Source organism: Engystomops pustulosus, chromosome 5, assembly GCF_040894005.1.
Source record: "Engystomops pustulosus chromosome 5, aEngPut4.maternal, whole genome shotgun sequence".
Taxonomy (NCBI): domain Eukaryota; kingdom Metazoa; phylum Chordata; class Amphibia; order Anura; family Leptodactylidae; genus Engystomops; species Engystomops pustulosus.
The window spans coordinates 128,132,214-128,160,027 of NC_092415.1; the positions used below are offsets into that span (position 1 = coordinate 128,132,214).

Here is a 27,814-nt window from a genome sequence, read left to right on the forward strand (position 1 = left end):
AATCTAGAAGTCGCACGAGAGAAGATGCCTGATGGTAGAGTCTGATGTCGGGCAGGCCCACTCCCCCCGCCATTTTGTGCCAAACGAGGTATCTTCTGGGTCGCAAAATTCCCCATATGAAGCGTAAAAGTGCCGATCAGATGGATTTGAAAAAGGCCGTTAGTGGCTGGATCAGAACCCCCTGGAAAAGATACAGGAACCTAGGTAATATGTCCATTTTGATGACATTTATCCGACCAAACTAGGACAGGCGTTTTTTTTTTGTTTTGTTTATTTTTTTAACTGTTTATACAATAATACAATATTATACAATAAACATCGAGCACCGCCTGCAAGCGGGATACAGTGTACAATTACAAGAAAATTAAGTATTCGTTATCATAGTCAACATTGTGTCATATTCAGTTGAGTTCTCATGGTGCTCATTAAGAGTACGTACTAACATATTAAACATTGAAATATATCCTAACACCAAAAAACTAACCAATTAACAGATTGATCTATCCACCAGTTAAGGAAACACATGAAATCTTTTGTTACATGGGGTGTATTTCTGGAGCAAGGAGAGGGGGGGGGGTTATAATGAGGGTAGTCAGCTAAGGCATATCACAATGAATTTCTCATCATACACCAAAGGCAACACCAGCCACTTATAGAGGTTGTCTGTGTAAATTTGCCTCCATTTCTTCTGGGGTGAAAGAAGTATGCGGAGAGTCACACCATGTCTTCCATACCTTATCAAATTTCTCAGGACATCCCCTGCGTTTGTAAAGCACCCGTTCATATGTAATAATTTGGTTAACCATTGTGAGAGAGGGCTCAGAGTCACCCATCCAGCGTAGGGCGATGGCTTTCCTGGCTAAAAATAGAGATTCCCGAAGGAGGATCCTTTCATGATGAGACCAGCTCTCTTCATCTAGGATGCCAAATAGGCATATCAATGGCGTGGTAGAGAGAGGTTTTGTCTGTTATAGAGGACCAGAATGTTGTAACATTTGGGCATTCCCAGTACATGTGCCAGAAATCAGCTGGGCTATGTGTACAATGTAGGCACTGGGGCGAGGACAACCTGCCCATTTTATGGAGTCGCAGCGGGATAAGATAGCTCTGATGAATAATGTATAGTTGTGTCATTTTGTTATTGACTGCTGGCGAAACATGAAGGTGTGACTCTAAAATCTCCTCCACTACCTCATCTATTTCTGGGATGAGACTCTCCCATCTCTGAAGGGCTGATAGTTGCTGGCTGGTGGCTAAACTGCTTATAAGATGTGAGTAGATGGTGGAAATTATTCCTCATGGTCCCTGCGATCTGACTACCCCTATTAGTGGATATGAGGATATCGTGAGATTAGAATCAGGGAATTGCGTTTGTAATGCATGGCGTAGCTGTAGATACTTATAAAAGTGGGTACGTTGTACCTGGTACTGTTCTTTTATCTGGTCGAAAGAGAGGAGGACATTGTCCTTATATAAAGATGCTAACGTATGTATACCAAGGGATTCCCACCATTCCCTGTCTTGCAAGCGCGCCAGATGCAGCAACTCATCATTATGCTATAGTGGGGTTTGTGATGGAGTGGCGGTAAAGGGGCAGATAAGCACAGCCACTCTCCACACTGTCTTGGTTTACAGAAGTGGAGAAAAAGGGTACACAGCGCAGGCAGTGCAAGAGTAATAACCATAAAATAACAATGTATAAATGACGGTTACAAGCATAGGCAGTGCTGCAGCAGGACACCTGATGACCGCTGTCAGGCCGAGACAGCGGACATAATTAAATTAGGGTCAGGTTCAAAAAATATTCAGGCTTGTGTCGCGCTGCTCTGGTTCAACAAAACGTTTATTTTGATAGAGGTGGACAACGCGTTTCAGAGGTGAACTACCTCCTTCGTCAGGTCCAAGGGTACAAAGTCTGTAGCATAAGAATATCAACATGTAAATTGCAAATAATTTAAAAATAAATAGATAAATGAATAAATATTTGTGTACTTTAAAAGGTGACCATTATTGATGTCAATTTCATAACATATAATTGTATTTTCATTCAAATAGTTAATAATAAAATAGTATCAATAGCAGTAACACTATTAAAACACGTTTGTACCAATAATAATGGATAGATCATAGAACAGAAGGCGAGAGAAATATAAATAGGTAGCATCGGGAGGAAGGAAAGTACATCAGTAAAAGGAGGATAAGTATATTCTATTCTAGATGTGAGTATGTATAGTGTAAATGTCAACCTATCCTGTCTTCTCCTCTGTGACAAGTCAGTCCTAAGGGTAAACTTGGGTGGTATTAGGGGATACAGACAGGTGGGGATCACAACGGATAGGCCTAGATGTTAATAGTGGTATTAGTGGACACGCACATTGGGATAATGTGAGGGTGTATGTAAAAAGGAGTAAATTACCTCGGAGTTTGAGGACTAAGGCAGGCTTGCGGAAGATCTGTAGGTGTAGTAAAGAGATGGTGATTAGGAGAAGGGATGAGGTATGTGGAGCGATAGTAAACTATCGGTACTTACTGGGTCTTGAGACGCGAGTCGGCAAGGGCGCTGTGTGTGATGTCCGTGCCGGCTTCGCGGTTTAAATGACAGATAGCGTGCGACTGCGAATGCACAGGAATTTGACAGATGGTGTGCGACTGCGCATGCCCCGAATATTGGCGCGTGCGTGTTGAAGTGGATGGTCCGCGAGACGGACTGGTAGTTCGGTATGTGAGAGAACTGGGTTGTATCAGTGAGCAGAGATGTTTAGAATGGGGTATGGTGGAGCTGAATATAAGTTAAAAAAAGGAGAACTGGAACATACCAATGGCTGGGTGAAAAAGAGATAGGCAATGATAGTAATGGCAGAGAATGGGCATGAGCGTATTAGGACTAAAGCTGATTAGGGAATGGCATAACAGATTCTAGAAGTGGGTAGATAGCATTGGTGTAGGCATTGGATGGATGGCATTAGATGGATTGAGGTAGATGTTGAGCTGGGGTATAAAGAATATAGGATATTGACATGGATGGTGTGAGGAAACTGCAGGTATTGTCTTGGTCATCAAGACCCACCCCCCCATCCCCCAGCCTCAGTAAATTAACCTAATTGAGCCAGTTTGTTGACAAAACCAGCATGTGGCCGGGCTTCAAAGACCTATACAGACAAACCGACTCCAGGCAAGTCTCAAACAAAGAGCCATTAAAACTCTCAAATCACCAGGTTGAATAGAGACAGTTATGAATCTGTTATGGTCCATCTCACCAGAACACCAAATACATTTTTGGATAGGTTATTCTCAATAAATCATAACAACCCATTGTTCATGGCTCTAGGATACTCAGATCCAGAAATATCAATATCTCTGGATAGGATCATAGCAAATGGGTCAGGTTTGGTATCAATGCGATCCTGGGATTCACCCAGATCCAATGATACCAGAACCATGACCCCAGGACCTTCCCATGGGGTAGCTGTGGCTTCTCCAGGGCTCTGGATGTAATATCAGGTAGGAGGGACCATTGACCGATCCTTATGGTGGACAGAGGTGTGTCCACACCTGATATAATCGGGCACAAATGAAGGGGCCTTTGTCTTTGTCCTGGGGGAAACTAACATCAACCAAGCGCAGGGAGTATCTAAAAGTGTGGACTATCCATCCCCATTAGGCCACACACACACACACACACACAGGTAACTAACCAAACTGCTTAGACTTGTAGTGCTACCTGTGTAATTTGTACTCCATTTACTGTATATATCTATTGTGTGTACTGTATTGTCTAGTGTGCCCTTAAGGCAATTAAATATAAAATCTAATCTGTGTTGCTCTTTTATCTCGATCACAAATCTTACGTCCGGGTTTCTCGCTTATATACATGCTACCGGGTTGGTTCCTCACCCTATATAATCCCGTTACGGACCGGGCTTATAATAAAGGATAACTGGTGGCAGCATAAGGCTGATAATATTCTGTCTCACTGCGGCTAGTGAGAGGGATCTTATAGCCATTCAGGGATTTGCTTTAGGGTTGTGCCATATCCGGAAGTTGTGTGGACAACTTTAAATCACTTCCTAAGCCTCTCAGAACCCGTGCGTTCTGGGAGTGTCTGTTAAAGGATATCTGAGTGACCTTACGTACCCTTCAGGGGTCCGGAACGTCGCGGTTTCCTTCACAGATGGTATAATAGGACTGGTTCTGAAAGAAGAGGAAGGGTGGCCAACAATATTGATGGGGGTGATAATTAAGGGGATTAGACCCGTTTCAAGGATTCGTTAAGTCCGTATGGGCACATTGAGATTAGTTTAACCGGTTAAGGACCGGGCCCTTTCCTGTTTTTTCATGTCCATTTTTCACTCCCCACCTTCAAAAATCTTTTTTATTTTTACACATAAAGAGCTGTGTGACGGCTTGTTTTCTGCTAAAAAAATTGCACTTCATAGTTATGGTATTAAATATTCCATACCATGTACTCGGAAGTGGGAAAAAAATTCCAAATGCAGTGAAAATGTTGAAAAAACACATTTGCGCCATTTTCTTGTGGGCTTGGATATTTTATCTTTCACTGATGACATGTCTACTTTATTCTTTGGGTCGGTACAATTTAGGGGATACCAAATTTGTATTGGTTTTATAATGTTTTCATACATTTACAAAAATTAAAACCTCCTGTACAAAATTTTTTTTTTTTGATTTTGCCAACTTCTAATAACTTTTTTGAACTTTGGTGTACAGAGCTGTGGGTGGTGTAATTTTTTGCGAAATTTGATAATATTTTCAATGATATCATTTTTAGGACTGTACAGCCTTTTGATCACTTTTTATAGATTTGTTTTAGATTTTTCAAAATGGCAAAAAAGTGCCATTTTCGACTTTGGGTGCTATTTTCCGTTACGGGGTTAAACGTATTGAAAAACCGTTGTCATATTTTGATAGATCGGGCATTTCTGGACGCGTCGATACCTAATGTGTTTATGATTTTTACTGTTTATTTATATTTATGTCAGTTCTAGGGAAAGAGGGGTGATTTGAAATTTTAGGGGTTTTTTTATTATAATTTTTTTTTTTTAACTTTTTTTATTTTTACTATTTTTCAGACTCCCTAGGGTACTTTAACCCTAGGTTGTCTGATCGATCCTATCATATACTGCCATACTACAGTATGGCATGTGAGAAGGTACAAGGGGCCATTATTGATGGCAGATATTTGTCACCGAGGTGCCTGGCCTCAGTGAAGTGAGCCGGTTAATGTTTGGTCAGGAACCTTAGGTTTCTGACAATATTAATGTAGCAAAGCTGCTTAATGCAGTTGATCCGGGCCGGCTTTCATTGGAGTAGTCAAGAGCAGGGTGGGGGACTACTCCCACATATCCAGGCCAGGTTTTGGCTGAGAGATAAAGCCAGGAAGCACAGGTGAGCTGGGGATGTGTTTGCAGTCTGGAAGTCTCTGCTATACTGCATGCGGAGCTGGAGGTGTTACACAGCCAAGGATCAGCAATAGTGACATTGTTTGGTTATGCTGCTGGATGGAGACACAACCTACAAAGGACTGTGAGTCAAGCCTGTGTATATGGACTGTATTTTCTGTTATATGCTGAAGCAAGCGATTCTGTTTCGTTAAACTGTTTTGGAAAGAAATAAAACAGCTACCTGGACTGTTACTGAAGTTGCCATTTGAGTTGATCCCCTACAGGCAGTATATGGGGATTTTCCTCCTCATTCATTCGGAAGACCTGAGGCTACCATGGAGACGAATCGCCACCCCCCGATGACGTCACGGGGAGCGGCGATCCCAGGTAAGATGGCGGCAGCGGTTACCGGTAAGCCGTTGTTATGATGTTGATGACAGTGTCGGGAGACACTGTGTAGTTGATATCCATTTTTTATCTTTCCTCTGTGGGTATTTATTCTTTCTCTGAGGGATTGCCTGGTCCTTCCTACGTATTGTAGAGGGCAGGAGCACTGGAATAGATAAACCACGTAGTCTGATGTACAATTCATGAAATGGTTGATATTGAAGGTTTCTCCGGTGAGTGAAAGGAGCGTGTGCGATGTAAGGCATCTGTTGCTGTTACATTTAAAACTGCCTTTGAGATCTGGGAAAAAAGACCACACATCTTGTTTCTTTTTACTTCTGGGTTGCTGTCGGAGTTTCGTGGGTGCTAGTATGGTCTTTAGTGTTGGAGCTCTTCTGTACGTAACTTGCGGGTGTGGGGGGATGATTTTGTTCAGAAGACAAGTTAGGTTGACATTTACACTATACATACTCACCTCTAGAATAGAATATACTTATCCTCCTTTTATTGATGTATCTTCCTTCCTCCCGATGCTACCTATTTATATTTCTCTCATCTTCTGTTCTATGATCTATCCATTATTATTGGTACAAACGTGTTTTAATAGTGTTACTGCTATTGATACTATTTACAATTATATGTTATGAAATTGACATCAATAAATGGTCACCTTTTAAAGTACACAAATATTTATTCATTTATCTATTTATTTTTATATTATTTGCAATGAACTCGTTTTTATTGTATATACATGTTGATATTCTTATGCTACAGACTTTGTACCCTTGGACCTGACGAAGGAGGTAGTTCACCTCTGAAACGCGTTGTCCACCTCTATCAAAATAAACGTTTTGTTGAACCAGAGTAGCACGACACAAGCCTGAATATTTTTTCAACCTGACCCTAATTCCACACTGTCTTGGCTACCCTCAAGACAGGCAATGGACCCTTGGTCCCTTTGTTGTCCCTCAGCAATGACCATAGGCTCACAACCTTAACATACTCTGCTAGTCGTTTTTCTGGGTATTAGATAGATTGATGTGAAATCCAGGAGCTTAGGAACTTTAACTGTCCAGCTAGATAATAAAGGAAAATGTTAGGTAGGGCCATACCTGCTTGTGATTTAGGTCTCTGCAATTTAGCGAGCTGCAATTTCGATCTAGAGGATCCCCAGATTAAGGTGATTATCATGGAGTCCAGGGTGCGAAAGAAGTGTTTGGGGATAGGGTAAAAAAACGTGTTGGATCACATACAGACATTTTGGCAGAACCACCATTTTGACTAGATTGATCCTGCCTGCCACTGATAAAGGTAGGGCGGCCCATGTTTTGAATTTATCCCTGAAATATCCCAATAAAGGGAAGACATTGAGATCAAGAGCCATCTTGGGTTGTCTTGTTAAAGTCACTCCTAGGTATTTAAATTTATCCATGACCACTAGATCTGACACTGTTTCAGGGGGATTGTTGGCCCTGACAGGGGATAAATACATAAGACAAGATTTGCCCCAGTTTATACATAGTCCTGAATACAGACTAAAATCATTTATTAAGTCAATTGCTCTGGGCAGGGAAGTGTCTGGGTGTGACATGAGAAGGAGAAGGTCATCCGCGTAAAGGGCAAGACTATCCTGTCCCGTCTCATGGGACACCTCCGTAAATATTGTATCCTTACGGATTTTGATCGCTAGTGGTTCAATTGCTAAGGCAAATAAAAGGGGCGAGAGGGGGCACCCTTGACGAGTGCCTCTTGCGAGTGGGAATGAATCAGATAGTAAGCCATTTACAGATATAGAGGCTCGTGGATTCTTGTAGAGAATTGACACCCACTTACAAAAGTTAGGTCCAAAGCGGAACCTTCGCAGCACAGACTGTAGATACTGCCACTCCACAGAGTCGAAGGCTTTGGCCTCTTTCTAGTGAAGCCAAAGCCCAGTCCTCTTTCTTCTCTACACCTATTTGCATGATGATTGGCGACCTTCTCAGATTTTCAGAGGTGGACCTCCCAGGCATAAAGCCTGATTGGTCTTCATGAACCAGAGATGTAATGACTTTGTTCAATCTACATGCCATTATCTTAGTATTTTGTAGTGAAAATTCAACAAAGAAATGGGCCTATAAGAGCCCCATTCCTTTGGATTTTTGTCAGGCTTAAGAATAACCACAATATTAGCCATGTAGAGCGAGTCCGGAAGGTACCCTCTATCAAATGAGGAATTAAACATTTGCAGCATAAGGGGTAGAAGGGAGTCCTGATATTTAAGCCACATTTCTAAGGGGAGGCAGTCGGGCCCTGAAGCCTTACCCCTTGCCATCAATTTTAGCGCCTCTTGGAGCTCCTCGAGTGTCAATGGGGCGTCTAGCATTTCCCGTCGAGATTGACTAAGTGTAGGACAATCCACTCCCCTGAGGTAATCATTAGTAGCGGTCACAGAGCAGTCTGTTTGAGAGGAGTATAAGTCCCTATAGAACTCCGCAAACGCCGTTAAGATGTCATCATTAGACGTAATAGCAGTTCCTCCGGAGGAGGTTAGCTGCAGCACCGTGGGAGACGCTGTGTTCTGGTGTATTAATTGCGCTAATAAGCTACTAGACTGGTTGCCCAGCTCAAAATATTTCTGGTGCGCAAAGGAGGAACGCCTCTTTTCTTTTTCATAAAGGCAATGTAAATAATGCCGGCCTGTAGATAACCATTTATCCTTATTTATGATAGAGGGATCTGCAATGTAGGCTGCCTCTACCTGGGCACAAGTGGCGGCTAGTTCGGCTTCTTCCCTACGAGCTTCTTTCTTAACATACAATATTGCAGATGGTCAACATCCCAGTATATATGTTTTAAGAGCGTCCCACATGGGAGCCTGGGGGTCCATCATGGCATTATGCGCCAGGTAGTCAGCTATTTGAGCCGGAGTGCGGTCAGTGACAGGCAGGAGAGAGAACCAAAAGGGGTGAATTTTCCGGGGGTTAGTCGAGACATGAATCTCTGGGAATCTAAGATTTACTAAAATAGGAGTGTGGTCAGAGACACCTCTCGGTAGGTGGGCAATGGTATGGGTGAGCGCAACCGCACTTGCGTTCCCGCACACATAATCTATTCTGGATAGGGTGTTGCGCCCAGGAGTGTGGCAGGTGTATTCACTGGTATATTAGGGTGACGGAGCCTCCATATATCTGACCAACCTAATTCCAGTAATAGATGAGCCAAAGGGGTCTGTATGTCCGGGGGTTCTAGTTCTGAGTCATGTCTGAATTTATCATCAAGAACAACATCATGTAGGGCGTTAAAATCTCCCATACAAAGGAGAGTAGCCTGAGGGAATTGCGCTGCAAAGGATGCAGCCTCATGCAAAACAGTCAGTGAGGAGGTAGGGGGGTTGTAGATGCCCAAGATAACAAAATGGGTGACAATTTACCGACGCTTGAGCGAAAACGAACCGCACTTCCGGGTCCTTCCTGACTATACCCGGTTCCCATCTCACTGAGCGATATATGAGGAGTGAGACCCCCCTAGAATGAGACGTATGCGTAGAATGTTGAGACCATTGAACCCAGGGCCTATGTATGAACCTGGTACTTGTCTGTGTCAGATGTAATATAACATATTATAGAGGGGGAGTGTTGCAGTAGACCCGCCATCACCATGTTACGTTTACAGGCATCCCCCAGACCCCTAACATTCCAAGAAATCAATGTGAGTGACATATTTTCCTAAGTTACCCCAAAAGTAAATCCTGTGTAGGTGTCATATGCTAGTACCTTAACTACATGGTGGAAAACAAATAAGTCGTAACAAGTCCCTATAAAAGAGACTAAGTTTAACAGCAAACACTATTAATATAACAAGCTCTCTAAAGAGCAATCAATGCAGTAACTGAGGTGACCAAGTCACTGCAGTATAAGTTGTACGGGGAAGTCTGCGCTCTAGGTGGAACAACAGCAGCGCAGACAATCGCTTCACAGCAGAGCACTTTCCTCACATTGCGGCAAAAATTCTACATTAGGCCGCCAAATGACAAATATCGCTCCTTATAGAAGGAGGGCATGAACTTGGTTACATACTTTACAACTGTTCTGCTGTATTAATATTGTAAATAATTTCCCCATATGGGGATAACATAATGCAACAGAAAGCCTTGTATATATGAACCAAAGTTCGAGTATACTTAACAACCGATGGTGCACATAGGAATGCACAAACACAGTCCAGGGACGGTTAGTGCTGCTCCGGGCCTATGCGGCCTCCTCCTCGTGTTTAGCCAGTCATCTACATCAGCCGCTGAAGAAAAAAAGTGGACACGATCTTCATAGACAACTCTTAACCTGGCCGGGAAAGCCATGGAATAGGGAATCTGTAATTCCCGCAGCCTCTTCTTGACACTTATGAAGGAAGCCCTTGACTTCAGGAGAGCCGCCGAGAAGTCCGGAAACAAGGATACTGTGCTGCTCTGGTAAGTAATGGATCCCATACGTCTTGCCGCGCTCAAAATGGCGTCTCAATCTTTGCTGCATAATATACGGGCCAGCAAGGGGCGCGGGGGCTCTCTCAACAGAGTATATGCTAGAAACTGAGAGGTCTGGTAGTATTTCTTTAAACCATTTTTCCATAAAGAGAATGGGGTCAGTACCTTCAGCCCTCTCTGGAAGTCCAAGGACTCTGATATTATTGCGCCGTAGGCGATTTTCCAGATCGTCGGATTTCTGGGCCCACATTTCTGCTGCCTTCTCAAGAGCCGCAATCTGAGCTGACACTGGAGCATTATCTTCTAGGTGAGAGATTCTCTCCTCTGTGTCTTTGAAACGCTCTGTCAATTTTTGCATATCCTGCCTTAGAAGCCCGACATCGACTCTTATCTCTTCTATCTTGTTGATAAGTGAGACTGCGGAGTGCTGGATTGCCGTTAGGAGCTGTGTGGAAACCTCTGAGTGTTAGCTCCGGCTCACCCTCCGCTGCAGAGGAGTCATCAGATTCTGAGGTCGCAGGCGCAACACGTGCGCTTGTGGTTGCCGCGGCGCCATCTTGGACTTTCGGCCTAGCAAATTCCTTCAGCCGCTCTGCTGCCGCAGAGGTGCAGGATTTGCTCATGGCGCTTCGTCCATGGCAAGAGGATCGTTTGACCGGTGTCCAGGGTATATTGGCGGTCCTTTTACAGCAGGATTCTAGTAGCGAGGTAGGCTCTGGAGTGGAGCTCTGCTCAAGTGCGTCCGCTCATGCCGGAAGTTAGGCCACGGCCCCCGCCTAGGGCAGGCGTTTTTTGTCGTACGCATAAAGGTCCTGGAGCGTGCGTTCGAAGAGCGGCAGGTAATTCATGGAATATAGTTTGGAGGGATCGTTGGGGACCTGGATCCCTAGATACGTGATTGAGTTTGCGTGCCAGAGGAGTGGGAAGAGGTCTTCGAGGGCTTAAGCCTCAGAGGGTTATAAGAAGACATTTAACACCTCCGATTTGCCATAGTTAATTTTGAAGTTGCTCAGTTGGCCAGAACGCTCAAATTCTTTGTACAGGGAACGAGATTCTTTGCTTTGTCACGTATAGAAGAACATCTGCAAATAGCACCAGCTTATACTGCCTTTGGCCCACCTGGATACCATGTATATTGGGGTTGTTCTGAATGGCACATGCCAGGTGTTCCATTACAGTGATGTACAGTTAATAGGATAGTGGGCAACCTTGACGCGTGCCATTACGGATTGAGATAGGGGTCAAGAAGAACCTTTTATTCAGATTGTCCCTAGCCTCTCACAAACCCTACCTGGTCAGAATGGATTAACTTCGGTAGGTGGGGAGCTAGGCGGTCAGCCAGGATCTTGGAGAAAAGTTTTAGGTCAAAGTTTAGGAGTGAGATGGGCCTACAGTTGGCTGTAAATAAGGGGTCTTTCCCCGGTTTCAGTATAATGCTAATGTTGGCTTCTAGTGATTGATGGTGGAAAGCCGTGGTGGAGGAGATAGAGTTATAGAGTCTTTTCATGAGGGGGGCAAGGATGTCCCAGGCCCAGGCTTTTTACGGAGGGGTAGTTCTTGATAGCCTCGGAAATCTCTAATCTCGCTACAAATCTACATCTAACTCTTCTATAGCCTCCGTCTCTAACCGGGTAGCTCCTTTTCCTCAATGCAAGTCTGAATGCTCTCACTCAATAGGAGAAGGTCCTTGTCAGCTTCCTGTCCCTTGATATTGTACAGGTGGGAATAAAAAGAGACAAATGCTGCACTGATTTCCACTGGATTGTGGATAACCTTTCCCGCTGAGGAGAGGCATGGGATATGTGAGTTGGTGTCTCTAAGGTGCAGTAGTTATGCCAAGGGCTTCCCACATTTATTAGAGCACTCGTAGAGCCGACTCTTAAACCGCATGTAGTTAGCCAAGAAATTCTGGCCTAACAGGGTTTTAATGTTCTCTCGGATCACGATCAGCTCTGCTAGAGCCCGGGGTGTTTAGAAAGATTTGTGCCTTGTTGTTGGAGAAGGGACACAAATTTCGCGAAACTTTCCCTCTTTAGTCTGACCCCATGATCAATAAACAGACTCCTGAGCTGGCACTTCAGAGCCTCCGATTTCATTGGGAGCAGCTCCAGGGTTATAGTGTCTGTCTGTAGGAAGGAGTCAACGATAATGTCCTGGCTGCATAGGGCATCCTTAAGTAAAGTGTAATTGTAGCGTCATGACCAAGGGCGGGAAGAGACCTGGAGGACTGTGAGGGAAAGGTATACCAGGGCATGGTCCAATAGTACTATGTTGCCGATGGAAGCGGTAGGATCCCAGGTCAGGCCTCTGTGTTGTAGAAGGAAAAAAGTCAAACCGGCTAGAACAGTGGTGGCGAACCTATGGCACGGGTGCCAGAGGTGGCACACTGAGCCCTTTCTGTGGGCACTCAGGCCATTACTGCAGGACAGAGTTCACCAAACAGGACCAAATCCACCAAATCTTTCTGCAGTCGCAGACAACTTATGAGATGCTGCTCTCAGTGCTATTTTAAAGTGACACTTCATTGGCTGTTTGGAACTGCGGGAAAAGTGAGAAGGTGTTGTCAGAACTGCATTATCTATGGAGGTCATCCTGCTAGACCCACCATTCTTCCTGTACAGAGAGACCCTGGAGAGAAGCTATTTGCCCTCTTTCTTTCAACTGTATTAGTGGCATTAGGCGGCCGATACAATTGAAAGATGTGTTAGTACACATAGCAGTAAGTTATTCCTTAAAATGCCACGTTGGCACTTCACGGTAAATAAGTGGATTTTGGTTGTAGTTTGGGCACTCAGTCTCTAAAAGGTTCGCCATCACTGGGCTAGAAGATTCATGGGCTGGAGAGAAATGAGCAAAGTCTCTGTCACCTGGGTGTAGGATCCGCCAGATGTCCACCAGTCACATTAGTCGATATGTGGCTCTTTCCTGTAGAGGTATCGAATCTAGCGTCTAGGGGGAAATTAAAGTCTCCACTCACCACCAGCATCTCCTCTGAGAACTCGGATAATGTAGCAAGAATGCATCTGCGCGCAGTCACAGGGGAACGATTGGGCAAGTATAGGTTGGCAAAGGTGAATGTCTGACCAAATTTGAAGTTTAAGGAAGGCATATCTGCCTGCCTCATCCATCTCCTCTCCCAGGACCACGTGAGGAAGCAATCAGTGGATTGCAATGGGCACACCTTTGGAGCGAGCTTCAGGGTTCATGGTACGGAACCAGGTTTTGAAATATCTGTCCCTAATGGTTGGCGTGTGGCTGATCTTTAAGTGAGTTTCTTGCAGCAATAAGACATTAACCCCCTGCTTATGCATACCGTATAGGATTTGGGAAAGCTTCTAGGGGACGTTTAGGCCCCTAGCATTTAAAGAGCCCCGCTTGTTAGCTGCCATAATGGGTCAACCTCCACTAATCCCAGGATTCCCTTCGGGGTACCTGGGAGACCTACGGAGGGGGAGAGAGAGGACCTAGTCAGGCCCTGTTGTGGACTGTGGACTGGGTTGGGGGAGGGAAGAGAGCACACAGTAATTGTGGACAGGGAGGGCAACCACTCATGCTACAAACACAAAACTGGAAACAGGAAGGAAGGGGAGGGAGAACACCAAGTAGGGGGAAGACAAACTACAAGGAGGGCAACAAGGATAGGAAGGAAGGCAAAGAAACAAACTAACTGGAAAAAGGAGGGAGCGGGAGATAAACACTGCATAAGCAAACCAGCTGGAAACTGGTCCCATGGTGGAAAGTGGTCTTTCTACAGGGGGAGCCCGTGTCCAGAGTCCTTGTGCCTGGAAGGAAGAAAAATTATTACAACAACTAACATACATCACCCAGCATTAATGCCCAAGATCTGTTAATACAGTCAGGGTCATAAGTTTTGAGAATGATACAAATGTTAATTTTTACAAAGTCTACTGCATCAGGTTTTATAATGGCAATTTGCATATACTCCAGAATGTTGTAAAGAGTGATCAGCTTATCAGCAATTAAGTGAAAAGTCAATATTTGCCTAGAAAATTAACTTTTTCCCCAAAAACACATTTCAAATTCTTTGCAGTCCTGCCTTAGAAGGAGCAGCTAACATAGTTTCAGTGATTGTTCCAGTAACACAGGTGTGGGTGTTGATGAGGACAGGGCTGGAGATCAATATGTCATGATTAAGTAAAAATCAAATCTATCGCATCATCAAGGAATTCAAGGAGAGAGGTTCCATTGTTGCCAAAAAGGCTCCAGGGTGCCCAAGAAGGACCAGCAAGCACCAGGACTGTCTCTTAAAAGTGTTTCAGCTTCGTAATCGGGCTACCAGCAGTGCAGAGCTTGCTCAGGAATGGCAGCAGGAAGTTGTGAGTGCATCTGCTCGCACTGTGAGGCGGAGACTCTTGGAGCAAGGCCTGGTCTCAAGGAGAGCAGTAAAGAAGCCACTTCTCTCAGGGACAGACTGATATTCTGCAAAAGGTACAGGGAGTGTATTCAGGATCCATGCCGATAACTGGAGCCTTTCCGGATTTGGATGAAAGCTTGGACCTTGTACCAGTCTTCCAATAATGGTAGGAGTCCTGAGTTGTCATTATCTTCTGTACTGGGTACCAGCTCTTTTTCGGCCAGTTTGTACACACAAATATAGTCTTTGCCCTTTCTTGGTGTATTCTAGCTCATTCAGCCAGTACAGTAGATTCCTTGCGACTGATGTAGCCGTTAGGTTAGATTTTGGGCTCCACATAGATGTCTCTCAGGCTTTCCTTAACAGAGACCCATTGGGTCTCTAAGCTGGGCTGCGTCCTCGATTAATTAGGTTAGATCAATTTTCCTCACGATTTTAGTAACCTGCACGTCCAGAAATCCCACAGCTTAGAATCTTCTGGCTCGAAAAATCAATCTTTTCCTGAAATTCTTTGATATGAGAATTCTTTTTTCGGGTTCCTTCCACTCCTCGGACACCAATTCCTTAAGAGTGTTGTTTAAAGGAAACACCCTCTGACGTTTCACTTTTAATCCTCCAAACAATTCATCTTCCTTGGACTTCGGTATAACAATATCTTCAATATCCAAGGTCTGTCTGATGGCTTTCAACAGGTTATCTAATTCGTCTATCTGAAACAGATGTCTTGATTCCACAGCATTAACAAAATCCTGAGGATTTACGAATCTTCTGTCTCCACTATAGAACAAGATTGAGTCTCCGAATTACTTCCTTCCTCTGATGGTAAGGTTTCTGGTTCTAGTCTAGGTTTTTATTTACAAGGAGGAGCTCTAGACGTAGCAGCTGCGATAGAAGGTATTCTTACGTTATGTGGATGACATTTTTATAGTTTGGGAAGGGACCCGTACCCAATTTTTCAATTTTGTTGAATATCTTAATACTACGAACCAAATGAATATGCGATTTACAGCCGTTTATGGAGAAAAGGAATTGTACTTCTTAGAGTTAAAGTAAAAGAGATAGGAAATGAAGTATGCATATCGGCATGCAGAAAAACTACAGCCACAAACTCCATGTTACATTTTAATAGTTTTCACCCTATCCACACAAAAACCAGTCTTCCATACAGTCAATTTCTTCATCTGAGAAGAATTAACAGCACAGACACACAATTTGTTAACCAGGCCAAGGATTTAACCAAACGTTTGCTAGAGAGAGGTTATCCCAACAGAGTGCTCAAGGAAACATATCATAAAGTCACCACCCTATCTCAGGAAGCCCTGTTGGCTGGTGGTAGGGGACGAAGAAGCCATAGAGGTCAGAAGGACAATAAAAAGTTTGCCTTCTCTTTTGAATATAGCCCATGTGAAGGAGTCATCCGGCAAGCCATTCGAAAAAATTGGAATATTTTAAGTCAAGATCCCCAACTCAATGATATTACCTCCACCCATCCCGTGGTAGCGTTTAGACGGTGCCCGACAATTAAACAAGCACTAGTCAAAAACAGATTTTCCTCTGCACAACCAACATGGTTAGAAAAAGGTATCGCCAAAGGTAATCATAAATGTGGTTCATGTAAATTTTGTACTTATAAGAGGCAATTAAAATCGATAGAATTCGGAAGCATATCCCGGGTAGATAACTTATTTATTACATGTAAATCTACATATATTGTTTACATCATTTTTTGCCCCTGTAAACGGTTCTATATCGGAAAGACCATACGAAGACTATATGTAAGATTTAGGGAACATTTTAAGTCAATTACTACAGGGAATGGGTGTCCCCGTCTCATTGAGCATGTTAAAAAATGTCACAACGGTAATCCGGAAGTCCTAAGATTCGCAGGGATCACCCAAGTTAAAACTAACCCTCTTGGAGGAGATAGGAATCTAAGGCTGCTGAGAGAAGAAAGTAGGCAGATTATCGCCTTCGATGCCACGGGCACCTTAGGATTGAATGAAAAAAAAACCGATTACATTGTGTTCCTTTAAAAAGCCCCCTCAGAATACTAGGTTGCCCCCCTTAACCATCCAGGTAAGTATATCAAGCGGGATGCGTTATCTGAATTAAGACATATGCAAAAAACCATACTCTGCTTAATACAAAATGATGCTTATTATCTATTCTGCTATCTGCCAATGCGAATACATATGATTATGTTATGTTTTTAAAATTAGTTAATCTTTGTTTTTATATTCACCGTGTTTTTCATTAGTGACTTTGATACATGTATATTGTTCCTATGGCGACGCTCACCGGCGCGTGCGCATAAAATGTGCGCGGCGCAGGTGATTGACGTCATTGGCTTGATGATGCGCCAGTAGGCGCGAAACGGCTCGTCGCCAGGTCCCACTCCTCCCTGTACTTGCACCCGAAATAAAGATATCGATTGCACAGCAATGGTGAGTGCCGCTTATCCTTTCTTCTTTGGATATTGTTTTAAAGCTCATTAAAAACAGAAATAATTCCTAAAGAAGTCAATTCAGAAATCTCCTTGAAACTCAGGAAAAAAAAATCGTTTTTTAAGCCCTGTGGCATCAAAATAAAATAAAAATTTTAAAAATTATGAAAAAACACAGACATATGAGAAATGCTATTAACTACCGTATATACTCGAGTATAAGCCGACCCGAGTATAAGCCGAGGCCCCTAATTTTACCACAAAATACTGGGAAAACCTATTGACTCGAGTATAAGCCGAGGGTGGGAAATGCATTGGTCACACTCTCCCCAGTATATAGCCAGCCAGGCTCTGCCCCAGTGTATCTAGCCTGCCAGACCCTGCCCCAGTGTATCTAGCCTGCCACCGCTGCCAGACAGATCGCTCAGAAGATATACAGGGGTCACTGGAAAGGTGAGTTTAGATATATTTATTTTTTTGACTCGAGTATAAGCCGAGTTTGGGTTTTTTCAGCACATTTTTTGTGCTGAAAAACTAGGCTTATACTCGAGTATATAAGGTAAGTTGGGTGGTTAAACTGTCTGAAAAGGAGGAGACAAAAAAAAAAAAAAAAAAGCCAAACATTCTCAAAATCAGGCTGACATCAGTATTGCAGAGTATTAACATGAACAAGCAATCAGATGATTGCTTGTTCATGTCCCATGGTGGAAACTGTAAAAAAGTTTAAAAAAACAAAGTTATTCAATAAAATAAAGTAAGAAATCAATAAAAATGCCCATAAGCCCCAAAACATATAAAGAGACATATAACGCAAAAAAAAAAATCATAATACAAACCCCACATATATATAGTATCACCGCATCCTTAACAATCCGTAGAATAAAATTAATTCCATACAAGGCGAACTATAAATCTCATAGACGCAGTTAACAGAATGGACGAACAGGCCCTTCTTCTCAGCCTTCTCAGGCAGAAAATGCCTTTGATCGCCTTTATGTTTCGGGTCCTAGAGTCGATGGGATTCCAAGGCCCTTTTGTTCGTGCACTCCAAGGACTCTACTCAAACCCTTCAGCTACCATCAAACTGCGCCGCGCCACGTCCCACCCGATACCAATCCGAAATGGTACGAGACAGGGCTGCCCCTTGTCCCCCCTCCTATTTGTCCTCTGCATAGAGCCACTAGCAGCTATAATTCGCTCTGACCCCAGCATACATGGGATTAAAATCCAGGGGAGAGAATATAAATTATCCTTATTTGCAGACGACGTACTCCTCACCAAAACTCAGCCGCTAATTTCCTTAACTAATCTGCAAGACCGCCTGACACAATTTGGGAAATTATCAGGTTACAAAGTTAACAATGCCAAAATTGAAGCCTTACTCATCAACCTTCCCTCCTCATGCATAACCCATCTTCAGGACAGCTTTAACTTCAGATGGCAGGATAACGCACTCAAGTATCTAGGAGTTAATATAACCTCCTACACCACCTTATACACGCACAACTATCCCCGCTTATACAGGGAAATCAGAACTCTCCTTGATAAATGGCATAACCTCCCTCTTACACTATTTGGTAGGATTAACACAATTAAAATGTCAATTCTACCTAAATTGCTATACTACTTTGAGACCCTTCCGGTCCCGATCCCTCTTAACGCCCTTCAATCACTGCAAGCTACACTATTACATTTCAAATAGGCCCGTAAACGCCATAGAGTCTCCAAATCAGTATTATTAGCGCACAAAAACAAGGGGGGACTGTCAGTTCCTGACCTGGTCAAATATTACGTCATCCCAGGCGCATACCAGCATGGTCCAATTTGTGGGCCTACTCCAGGTGGATGGAGATTGAAAAGTTGTGGATGGCCCCAACCCACCCTAACTCCTACCTCTGGAACTTAAAGGCCTCTCCACTTAAACAGTCCCTGTTGGATCCCTAACTTTCACATACAAAATATGGCAGGAATGCGCAGTAAGGTTCCTCCAGGTATCCAAATGCTCTCCCATGCAATCTTTCCTATACACACCAGCCCTCTCGGGAGCTATCACAGGGCCTGACGTTAAACCCTGGCACGACCGATGCCCATTTAGATATGCAGACATAGTGGACTTCAAAACAAGGAAAAATCCGCCATTTTCTCCAAACCCTGGGATCTGCAGGTGAGGTCTCCACACCCACTATTTTTGAACACATCTGTAAGATGAGCAAGCACACAGCTTACCAGACACCCCGATCAACCACCCTTATATGGTCAAATAGGAAGCCATAGTAGGAGCCACCATATCCCATCGCAACTGCACAAGCTTTTTCCAGACACCCCTGATGTATGTTGGTGCTGTCAGGCCCAGGGTGGTACCCTAGAACACATTCTGGATGTGCCCATTAGTACAACACTTCTGGAAGGAGGTCCATGATCTCTTATTTGCAGTCTCTTTCCTAAAGATACCATTGCACCCACTAATCTACTCATTGAATATACCCCCTTTTCAGATACCCAATCCACGGGTAAACTTAGTCTACACATACTCACAGCGGCAAGACGTTTGATAGCGAGTCATTGGAAGAGAACAGGCCCACCGACACTGCTGTAGCTTCAGGCTAGGATCCAGGAGATTAGAAGTATGGAACGCCTGACGGCTTCACTGAACAACACGGTCCTAGCCTTTGACAAGGTTTGGGACCTATGGGACACTTACTGGGCTCAGGAAAAATTATTAGACAATTGATCTGCTATCCCCCCAACCTTTCCCTCCCCTTTATGTGGTCTGAGTCTCTTGTGATTTTGTTGTAGTTACATTGCTGCTTACACCCAGATCTATTAAGGCAAATAGGATTGGCATATAGGCCTATAGTATTAGCTAAATGCCTGCAAATTAAATATACGCCGTCTTCTATTGATGGCTATGAATGTGTAGTAGCAATAGGTTTCATGTTAGAGATATTGACTGAACTTTATCTTTGCGACTTTGTAAAAACACTATTGTGTTTCTGTATAGTTTTGGTATAAGAAAATTTTCAATAAAAATACAATTGATAAAAAAAATTAAATAATTATTGAACGCATACGCCGGAATTTTTTTTTTTCACCTATTCAATCCCACAAAAAATGCAATAAAAAGTGATCAACAAAGCATATGTACTGCAGAATGATACTTTTGCAAAGTACAACATGTCCCTCAAAAAACAAGCCATCAACCAGCTCTGTAGCCAAAAAAGTAAAAAATTTTATGCCTCTTGGAAGACGGTGATGCAAAAATGATACATTTTTCCACACATTAGGGTTTTATTTGGCAAATTTAGTAAAACATAAGAAAAAATATTCAAGCCTGGTATCCCCGTAATAGTATCGATCCATAGAATAAAGATAACATGATTATTAGGCTATACGGTGAACACGGAAAAAAAAAAAAAATATCCAGTACAGAATTGATGCTTTTCTACTCCTGACCTCAAAAAAGTTGCTAAATTTTCAACAATAGGGGATACCAACCCCAAAATGCTAACTGTCATCACAAGGCCCCAATAACGAAAAAGCTAAAATTTGGAATGAGGAAAATGAGGAAACTAAACTCCTGGAAGCTGCAGGTCCCTCCTTCCCTTGTGCGCCTTGCCATGAGCCCATAAAACAAGTATTGACCACATGTCGGGGGTCTCTGTACTCGGGAGAAATTGCAGAACAAATTGTATGTTGGGTTTTTATCTTTTGGAGATGTGTAAATTTTAGGGATAAATGAACGTATAAATCGACAAAATTTGACCATTCTAAATTTCACCTCCATTTTGATTCAATTACTATGAAGACCTCAAGGGGGTTAACAATATTCCTAAAAACTGTTGAAAATGGGTTGGTTATATAGAGTGGCTTTAATGCTAAATATGTAAAATTTCATTCAAAACAGTATTTATCCCCAAAATAGTAAATTCTGAAAAAACAGACAATCGATAATCTGTAAGCGGTGTGACATCAAAATAAATTATCCAGACATTTCAAAAATGATGAAAATGGAAAGAAGAAAATATATGGGAAATGTTTATAGAAACTTATTTAGGTGGTAAATCTATCTGCCTGAAAACAAGATTTCGAATTTCGCAAATTTAAAAAAAAAAAAAAAACGCAAAAATTTTGCACTAAAATGAAGTACAACATGTGGGGAAAACAAACAAACACACACAGAATCGCTTTGATAAGTAACAGAGTTTAAAAGTTAAACATGTAAAGAGACGCATGTCACAACCCAAAAAATGGGACTGAGCCTTAAGCTACAAAATGGCTGCGTCCTCAAGGGGTTAAGGGTAAATCATCTTACCTGGTTTATATCTTTCAATGAGAACATATCAGCAATAAAACCATGCTGCTCTGCTTGTTGGCTTACTTCCTCAGCAATAGCTTGTGCTTGTCCATGCTGAGTCCCATAAAGAAGCAAGAATCTCCTCTTCACCGCACTACACATTATATACCCAGAAATCTGAAAATGCAAAAACAAACAAACAGTCTTAAACAATGTCTCTATGGAAAAAAAATATCTGGCATGAGTTCATGGGTACAAGCGACTACCTCCCATAGGAACAGATTGTACATCTGTGGTGGAAAGGATTTGCCACATCCAGACAGATAAATTCGGTGAAGCTGTACCAAACACGATTCATGGCATGAGCCAGCTAATGACATAATGCTAGGCTACTGCTCCAACAGCCTTTTACTGCAATACAACTGTATCGCAGTATATGGCTTTTCTGCTCACTATGCATTAAAATGAGCCACCGGCTCATTGTAATGGATAGGCAGAAGCAATTTGGACTCGGGTCAGACGAAGAACTGAGGCTACCATGGCAACTGATCGCCGCCCCCCCCCCCAATGACATTCGAGGTAGCAACGATCGGAGGTAAGATGGCAGCAACCACTCGCCGCCATGTTTTCAGTGGCGTTGGTGGCAAATAACAGGTTAACATCCGCAATCGGTGCAAGCACCCACTGCAGGTGTTAGCGATGGGTCTTTGCTGCGATATGCAGCAAAGCCCATCTCTGTATGAAGAGGGCTCCTCATAGACCCTTCATAGCTCCGCGGCAGATATATCCGTCAAGGAACGAGAAGGGGTTAAGGTAGATGTTAAAAAAACATTGTAAAAAAAAAAAAAAAAAAAAAAAAAAAAAAGACTGATAGTTAGAAATAAGCAGGAAAGAAATTCCAAATGCAGTTAACTTGATGAAAAGAAGGCTTATGCCACATTTTCTTGTGGGATCTGTTTTTACGATTTGCACTGTGCTCCCATCATCCCTATATAGGTTTTATATGGTTTTAAAATAATTAAAACTTTTTGTAGAAAAAATAAATACATTTTCATCATTTTGCCATTTTCTGATGCTAATAATATTTTTATACATTGTTGTATGGAGCTTTGCAAGTTGTCATTTTTTGTGGTTAAAAAATTGATTTCTCGCTGTCAATTCCATTTCCATTACTCCACCATGATGTCCCGGCCCTAACTGGAAAATGACCCTTGACCTCTGTAGGAACAGGAAACAGAGGTTAAATGCCCCACCCCTGCATCCACACTCCATTGGCTACCAAATAACTACACCGGCGGTGGATGCAACCCATTGTATTGTATGTTAATTTCAAATACATGGAAAATTATCTGTGTGAAGATAATTTCTCATAAATGTAGTCATTCTGTCCCCTAGAAACGAGATAGCTTCCTCGGACATGACCACCTCACATTTTGGCACCAGTGACCCGACAGGCGTTATTAACCCCTTATCACCGACACTAGTTTTCAACTCGATTTTTCAAATCTGACATGTCTCACGATAATTGGTTATAACTTCGGAATGCTTTAACACATCCAGGTGATTTTGAGAAAGTTATAAAATTTATCACAAGAAAACAAACATGAAGTACAATGTAAGTGCTAAGTTTTGCGTTTCGGTCTGAAAAAAAGTGAAAATTTGGCAAAAGTTTGTAAAAATTCTTCATTTTCCAAGTTTGATATGTTCTGCTTTCCAGACAGGAAGTAAAACTACCCAAAAAGCTTGATAATTAACATTTACGGAATGTCTGCTTTATGTTGAGATATTTTATGCATCCTCTCACTTTTCTAGGATGTTATGAGGCGCAGAACTTTAGGTGCGATTTTTCTCACTTTAATGAAAATTGCCAAAACTCACAGTTTGAGGGACAACTCAGCTTTCAAGAGACTTTGAAAGGGCTAAATAATAGTAAACCCCATAAATTACCCCACTATAGAAACTTTACCCCTCAATGTATGTAAAACAACTATTAACCCTTTAAGGGTTTCACATGGGTTAAAACAATATGGACCTGCGATTTAGAAACTATGGAAAACCAAAATGGAGTTGAAGATACAACATGGCTGCTCTTGAGATAAAAGACAGTTCATGTAACCTTATTTCAACTGCGAATGAGCCCAAATCAACATATTTTGATCCTCATTATATTTGACATTTTATTCTCATTAAGTTTGACATATTCTTATCCTTATTTGGCACTCTGTTAGGCATTACACACCTGCTGGGATGCGCTTATCTCCTGGGATGCTTTCCAATGAAAACTGGCCACTTTCATGGGAAACTATACCATTAGGAGAATAATGAGAGAAAACATGTGCAAACATATGTTTTTCCATATAGTTTGTTGACGCACAGACATGGGGTAAAAAACTTCCGTACTATCAACTTGCGGTGGGATTTGAGAGAATTGAGAGCTATCTAGTGACTGATGCTATACTGCTTGAGTACTTGTGGGATGCCTCAAGACCTGATGCTACCTGTCAATACCTGTCATTCTACTGCTTGGTGATAGTCCGTGAAGAACCCGACCTGCCGGAAGGTCATCAATGATGCTGGACAGAGTTGTAAGTTGATAAGCCCGTGAAGATTTTGTGTGCCGGAGCTCATCAATGAAAGTTGACAGTGTTGTGAGTATAATCTTTTGATATTTACCTCTTTATATACTTTTGTATTACAATAAACCTTTTATATATAGTTGACTGTGTAATTTTTCTTATTCTATAACACGAAATCCAAAGAACTTGTCACTCTTTGTAATACAGCCAAACTGACAGTTTCAGAATAAATTAAATGATGAAACGCACTGCAATGTTTGATGCCCAATTCCTCCCGAGTGTACTGATACCTCATATGTGATGGTAAACTGCTGTATGGGCGCACAGCGGAGTATAGAATGAATGGAGGCGCCATTCACAGCAGATTTGTATTGTCACATTGTACAACCTATAAATATTTTTTTTTCTTGGTAATGCAAACATATGATAGCTTATTTTTTTACAGGATGAGATACAATGTATAGAAAATTTATTTTGGGGGTCTATAGCTTATTCATGAGATTTTATTAACTATTTCAAGGGGGACACAAACAAAATCATCAATTTTTATTTGGGATTTTTAGCATTTTTTCCCCCGCTCACCGTAACATAAAAATAATATTTTATCTTTATTCTCTGGTTCACTACGATTGCGGTGATACCTCATTTATATAGTTTTTCTTATCTTTGGTCAATTTTCCTGAGCAAAACCAATATTGGAGAATATCGCATTGTTTTTACTATTGACAACTTTTTAGGGCCATAACTTCTGTATTTTTCTGTTGTCAGACCTGGTTGAGGGCTTATTTTTTGCGAAAAGTTGTTCTTTTCAGCTGTATCATATTAGGGAACGTAACTTTTTTTGATCACTTTTTAGATCATTTTTTGTGATGGTGTTTGATGAAAAATTGTATATTACGGGAAGTTTTTTTACGTCGTTCACCGAGCGGGTTCAATATTGATTTAGATTTATTGTACAGATTCATACGGGCGCGGTGATAACAAATATGAACGTGTTTTTGTGTTTTATATACTTTATTTGCATTTCATGTGTAACTGGGGAGATTATGGGGCTTTTATTTTATTTAATTATATAATAAAATGATTTCATTTTTTTTTTTTTTTTTTTTTACTTTTTTACATTTTCTACTTCTTGGCTTGAACAAACGATTGTCCGATCGCTTGTTCAAGCCTTTACACTACAATACACTATAGTCTAGTCTAAGTAACTGAGAATGTTGCGCATGCTCAGTTACTTACAGCCGGGTCCTGCCAGGAAGGCAGAACTCGGCGGGTAGAGGAGCTGGAAGCCCCGGGTCACTCGCCGGACCCGGGGGCAGCAGCAGGACCGATCGGATCCCCCGGTAAGCAAACCGGGGGGGAGGGGGAGGGAGAACCCTTGCATGCCACGGGCATGCTTGACCGCGGCGTTTAAGGGGTTAAAAACCCAGAGTTTTTCCGATCCCGGGTGTTTGGGCTGTAAGTTCTCAGCCCAACACCGGCACTTGCAGGACCCGGTGTCTCAAAATCTTTTTCTGACGCGCCGCCGTAGAAAGGCGTACGCGTCAGAAGAAGTACCCTTAATGAGCGCCGTAAAAAGCCGATACGGCAGTCATTAAGAGGTTAAGTCCTGCTTGACCACATGGATTCAGCGATCATTACCACAGGATGACTGTACGACATGCAGCAACTCCCGGACATTTCATATACAAAAACCTTTTGTGTCTTTGTGCAATCACTCCAGCCAGGGGGCCGTATCCAAGGAAGCTATCATATCACTACATTTATGAGAAATTATCTTCACACAGAAACTTTTTTTTAATAAGATCCAATTGAAGAAAATGAATCCAACCGAATGTAAATGTCCAGATGGGAATACCCCTTTAAGCCCTTATCAGATCCAGCCTGTAGAAAGTCCAGTACCTGTGAGATCTTAGGGGATAACTGGTTTGGAGGATTGGAACTACAAAAAGAAACAAATCTTTTCTATATTCGGGAAATAAAATGTATAGGCGACTCGTTTCCAGCTTGCCTTTATTGTAGAGATTAATTTATCTGACATGCCCCAAGATTTTAATAGCATCCTCTCTGGATCCATGATAAGAGCAGAAGAGCGTGTGGACTTTTTTGCCTCAGGAAGAGGTCGTTGTCCAGACACTGTTTGTTCTGGTTTAATGACTTTTCAGCTGAGGTAGTTTGCTACCATGTTCTCTTCTCCCTTCATATGAGTTGCAGAGAGTTAACAGATATTGTTCTCTGCCCAGCAAAAAATCTTTGACAGATTTAGGAGTTCTGGGTTCTTCGAGCCACCCTGATGCCACAGATACGCCACTGTGGCAACATTGTCTGAGTAGATTTTAATATGTAGGTTTTAACCCCTTCCCGACACGCGCTGTACTAGTACGGCGCACGCCGGGTCCCGGTGCATGGAGAGGGCTCGCTGGCCGAAGTCTTTGCTGCATATTGCTAGCACCGATCGCGAGTGTTTTCACCTCGATCGCCTCCGGCAGCATTGGCGGCCATCTTGTCGCGGATCGGCGCTCCCCGATGGCGTCACAAGGAGCGGCAATCCGTTGCCATGGTAGCCTCGGGTGTTCCGAATACCCGAGGCTACTTCGTGTTAACCCATGCATTACAATGTGCTAATTGCACATTGTAATGAATGGGGAGTAAAATCCACATATACTGCCATAAAGTAGTATGGCAGCATATGATAGGATGAATCAGACTACCTAGGGTTAGAGTGCCCTAGGGAGTCTGAAAAATAGTAAAAGTAAAAAAAAAAAAAAGTTAAAAAAAAAAAAAAACCCTAAAAAATTCAAATCACCCCCCTTTCTCTAGAACAGATATAAATATAAATAAACAGTAAAAATCATAAACACATTGAGGTATCCACGCGTCCGAAAATGTCCGATCAAAATAAAGGTTTTTCACTGCATTTAACCCTGTAACGGAAATGGCATTTTTTTGCCATTTTGAAAAATATAAAAAAAATTTAATAAAAAGTGATCAATAGGTCGCACAGTCCCAAAAATGATAGCAATGGAAACACCATCAAAATTCGCAAAAATGACACTACCCAAAGCACCCTACACCAAAGTATGAAAAAGTTATTAGCACCAGAAGATGGCAAAATAAAAATATTTTGTACAGGAGGTTTTAATTTTTTTTAAACGTATGAAAACATTATAAAACCTATACAAATTTGGTATCTACGTGATCGTACCGACCCAAAGAATAAAGTAGACATGTCATTTGGGACGCAGAGACAAGAAAACGTCGCAAATGTGGTTTTTCACCATTTTCACTGCATTTGGAATTTTTTTCCCGCTTTCCAGTACACGCCATGGAATATTAAATACCATCACTATGAAGTGCAATTTGTTACGCAGAAAATAAGCCATAACACAGCTTTTTATGTGAAAAAATAAAGTTAGATTTTTGAAGTTGACGAGTGAAAAATGGAAGTGAAAAAAACTAAAAAAGGCCAAGGGGTTAATAACAGTACTGTTCTTTAATGTCTGTTCTTTTATGTCTCTAGGATCGCTCTTAGCTTGCGGCAGTTTGATGACTGACCTGACTGACCTTGGCCACAGTCCTTGAATGGGATGACCTGCCACATTTGCTCCCCAGCCTGACTGGCTTGCGTCCATCTGAATAATCATAACTGGCTAGGGGTGCCAAGGTACAACCTCTTCCTGTTCTGACAAGTTGGTCCACCAGTCCACGGACCTTCTGATGGAGGCTGGAATCTCTAGTTTTTGATTTAGATGATGGGTGTCTTTGTCCCATGAAGTTAATATCCAATTTTCCATCGTCCCAAAATTTTCATTGCCTGTCATAGTTCAATAAAGTCTCTTCGGAAATGTTGATATTTGTTGGCTCAGACTTACCTTCTT

The 27,814-nt window shown here is 42.3% G+C and overlaps 1 protein-coding gene across 9 annotated transcripts in view; it reads right to left on the reverse strand.

The window, feature by feature from the left end:
* Nucleotides 1-27,814, reverse strand: part of MTRR (5-methyltetrahydrofolate-homocysteine methyltransferase reductase) — a 517,819-nt gene that overhangs the window by 447,422 nt on the left and 42,583 nt on the right. For 4 of the 9 annotated variants that reach the window (XM_072152993.1, XM_072152994.1, XM_072153001.1 and 1 more), the window contains exons 1-2: nt 27,492-27,781; nt 21,379-21,537 (exon numbers count right to left, since the gene is read on the reverse strand). In XM_072152993.1, the coding sequence (XP_072009094.1) occupies nt 21,379-21,537; nt 27,492-27,707 (375 nt within the window). In that variant the 5' untranslated portion in view covers nt 27,708-27,781. Of the gene's footprint in view, nt 1-21,378; nt 21,538-27,491; nt 27,783-27,814 lie in introns of those variants that run through there. The other 5 variants (XM_072152995.1, XM_072152997.1, XM_072152996.1 and 2 more) reach the window with 3 other exon arrangements.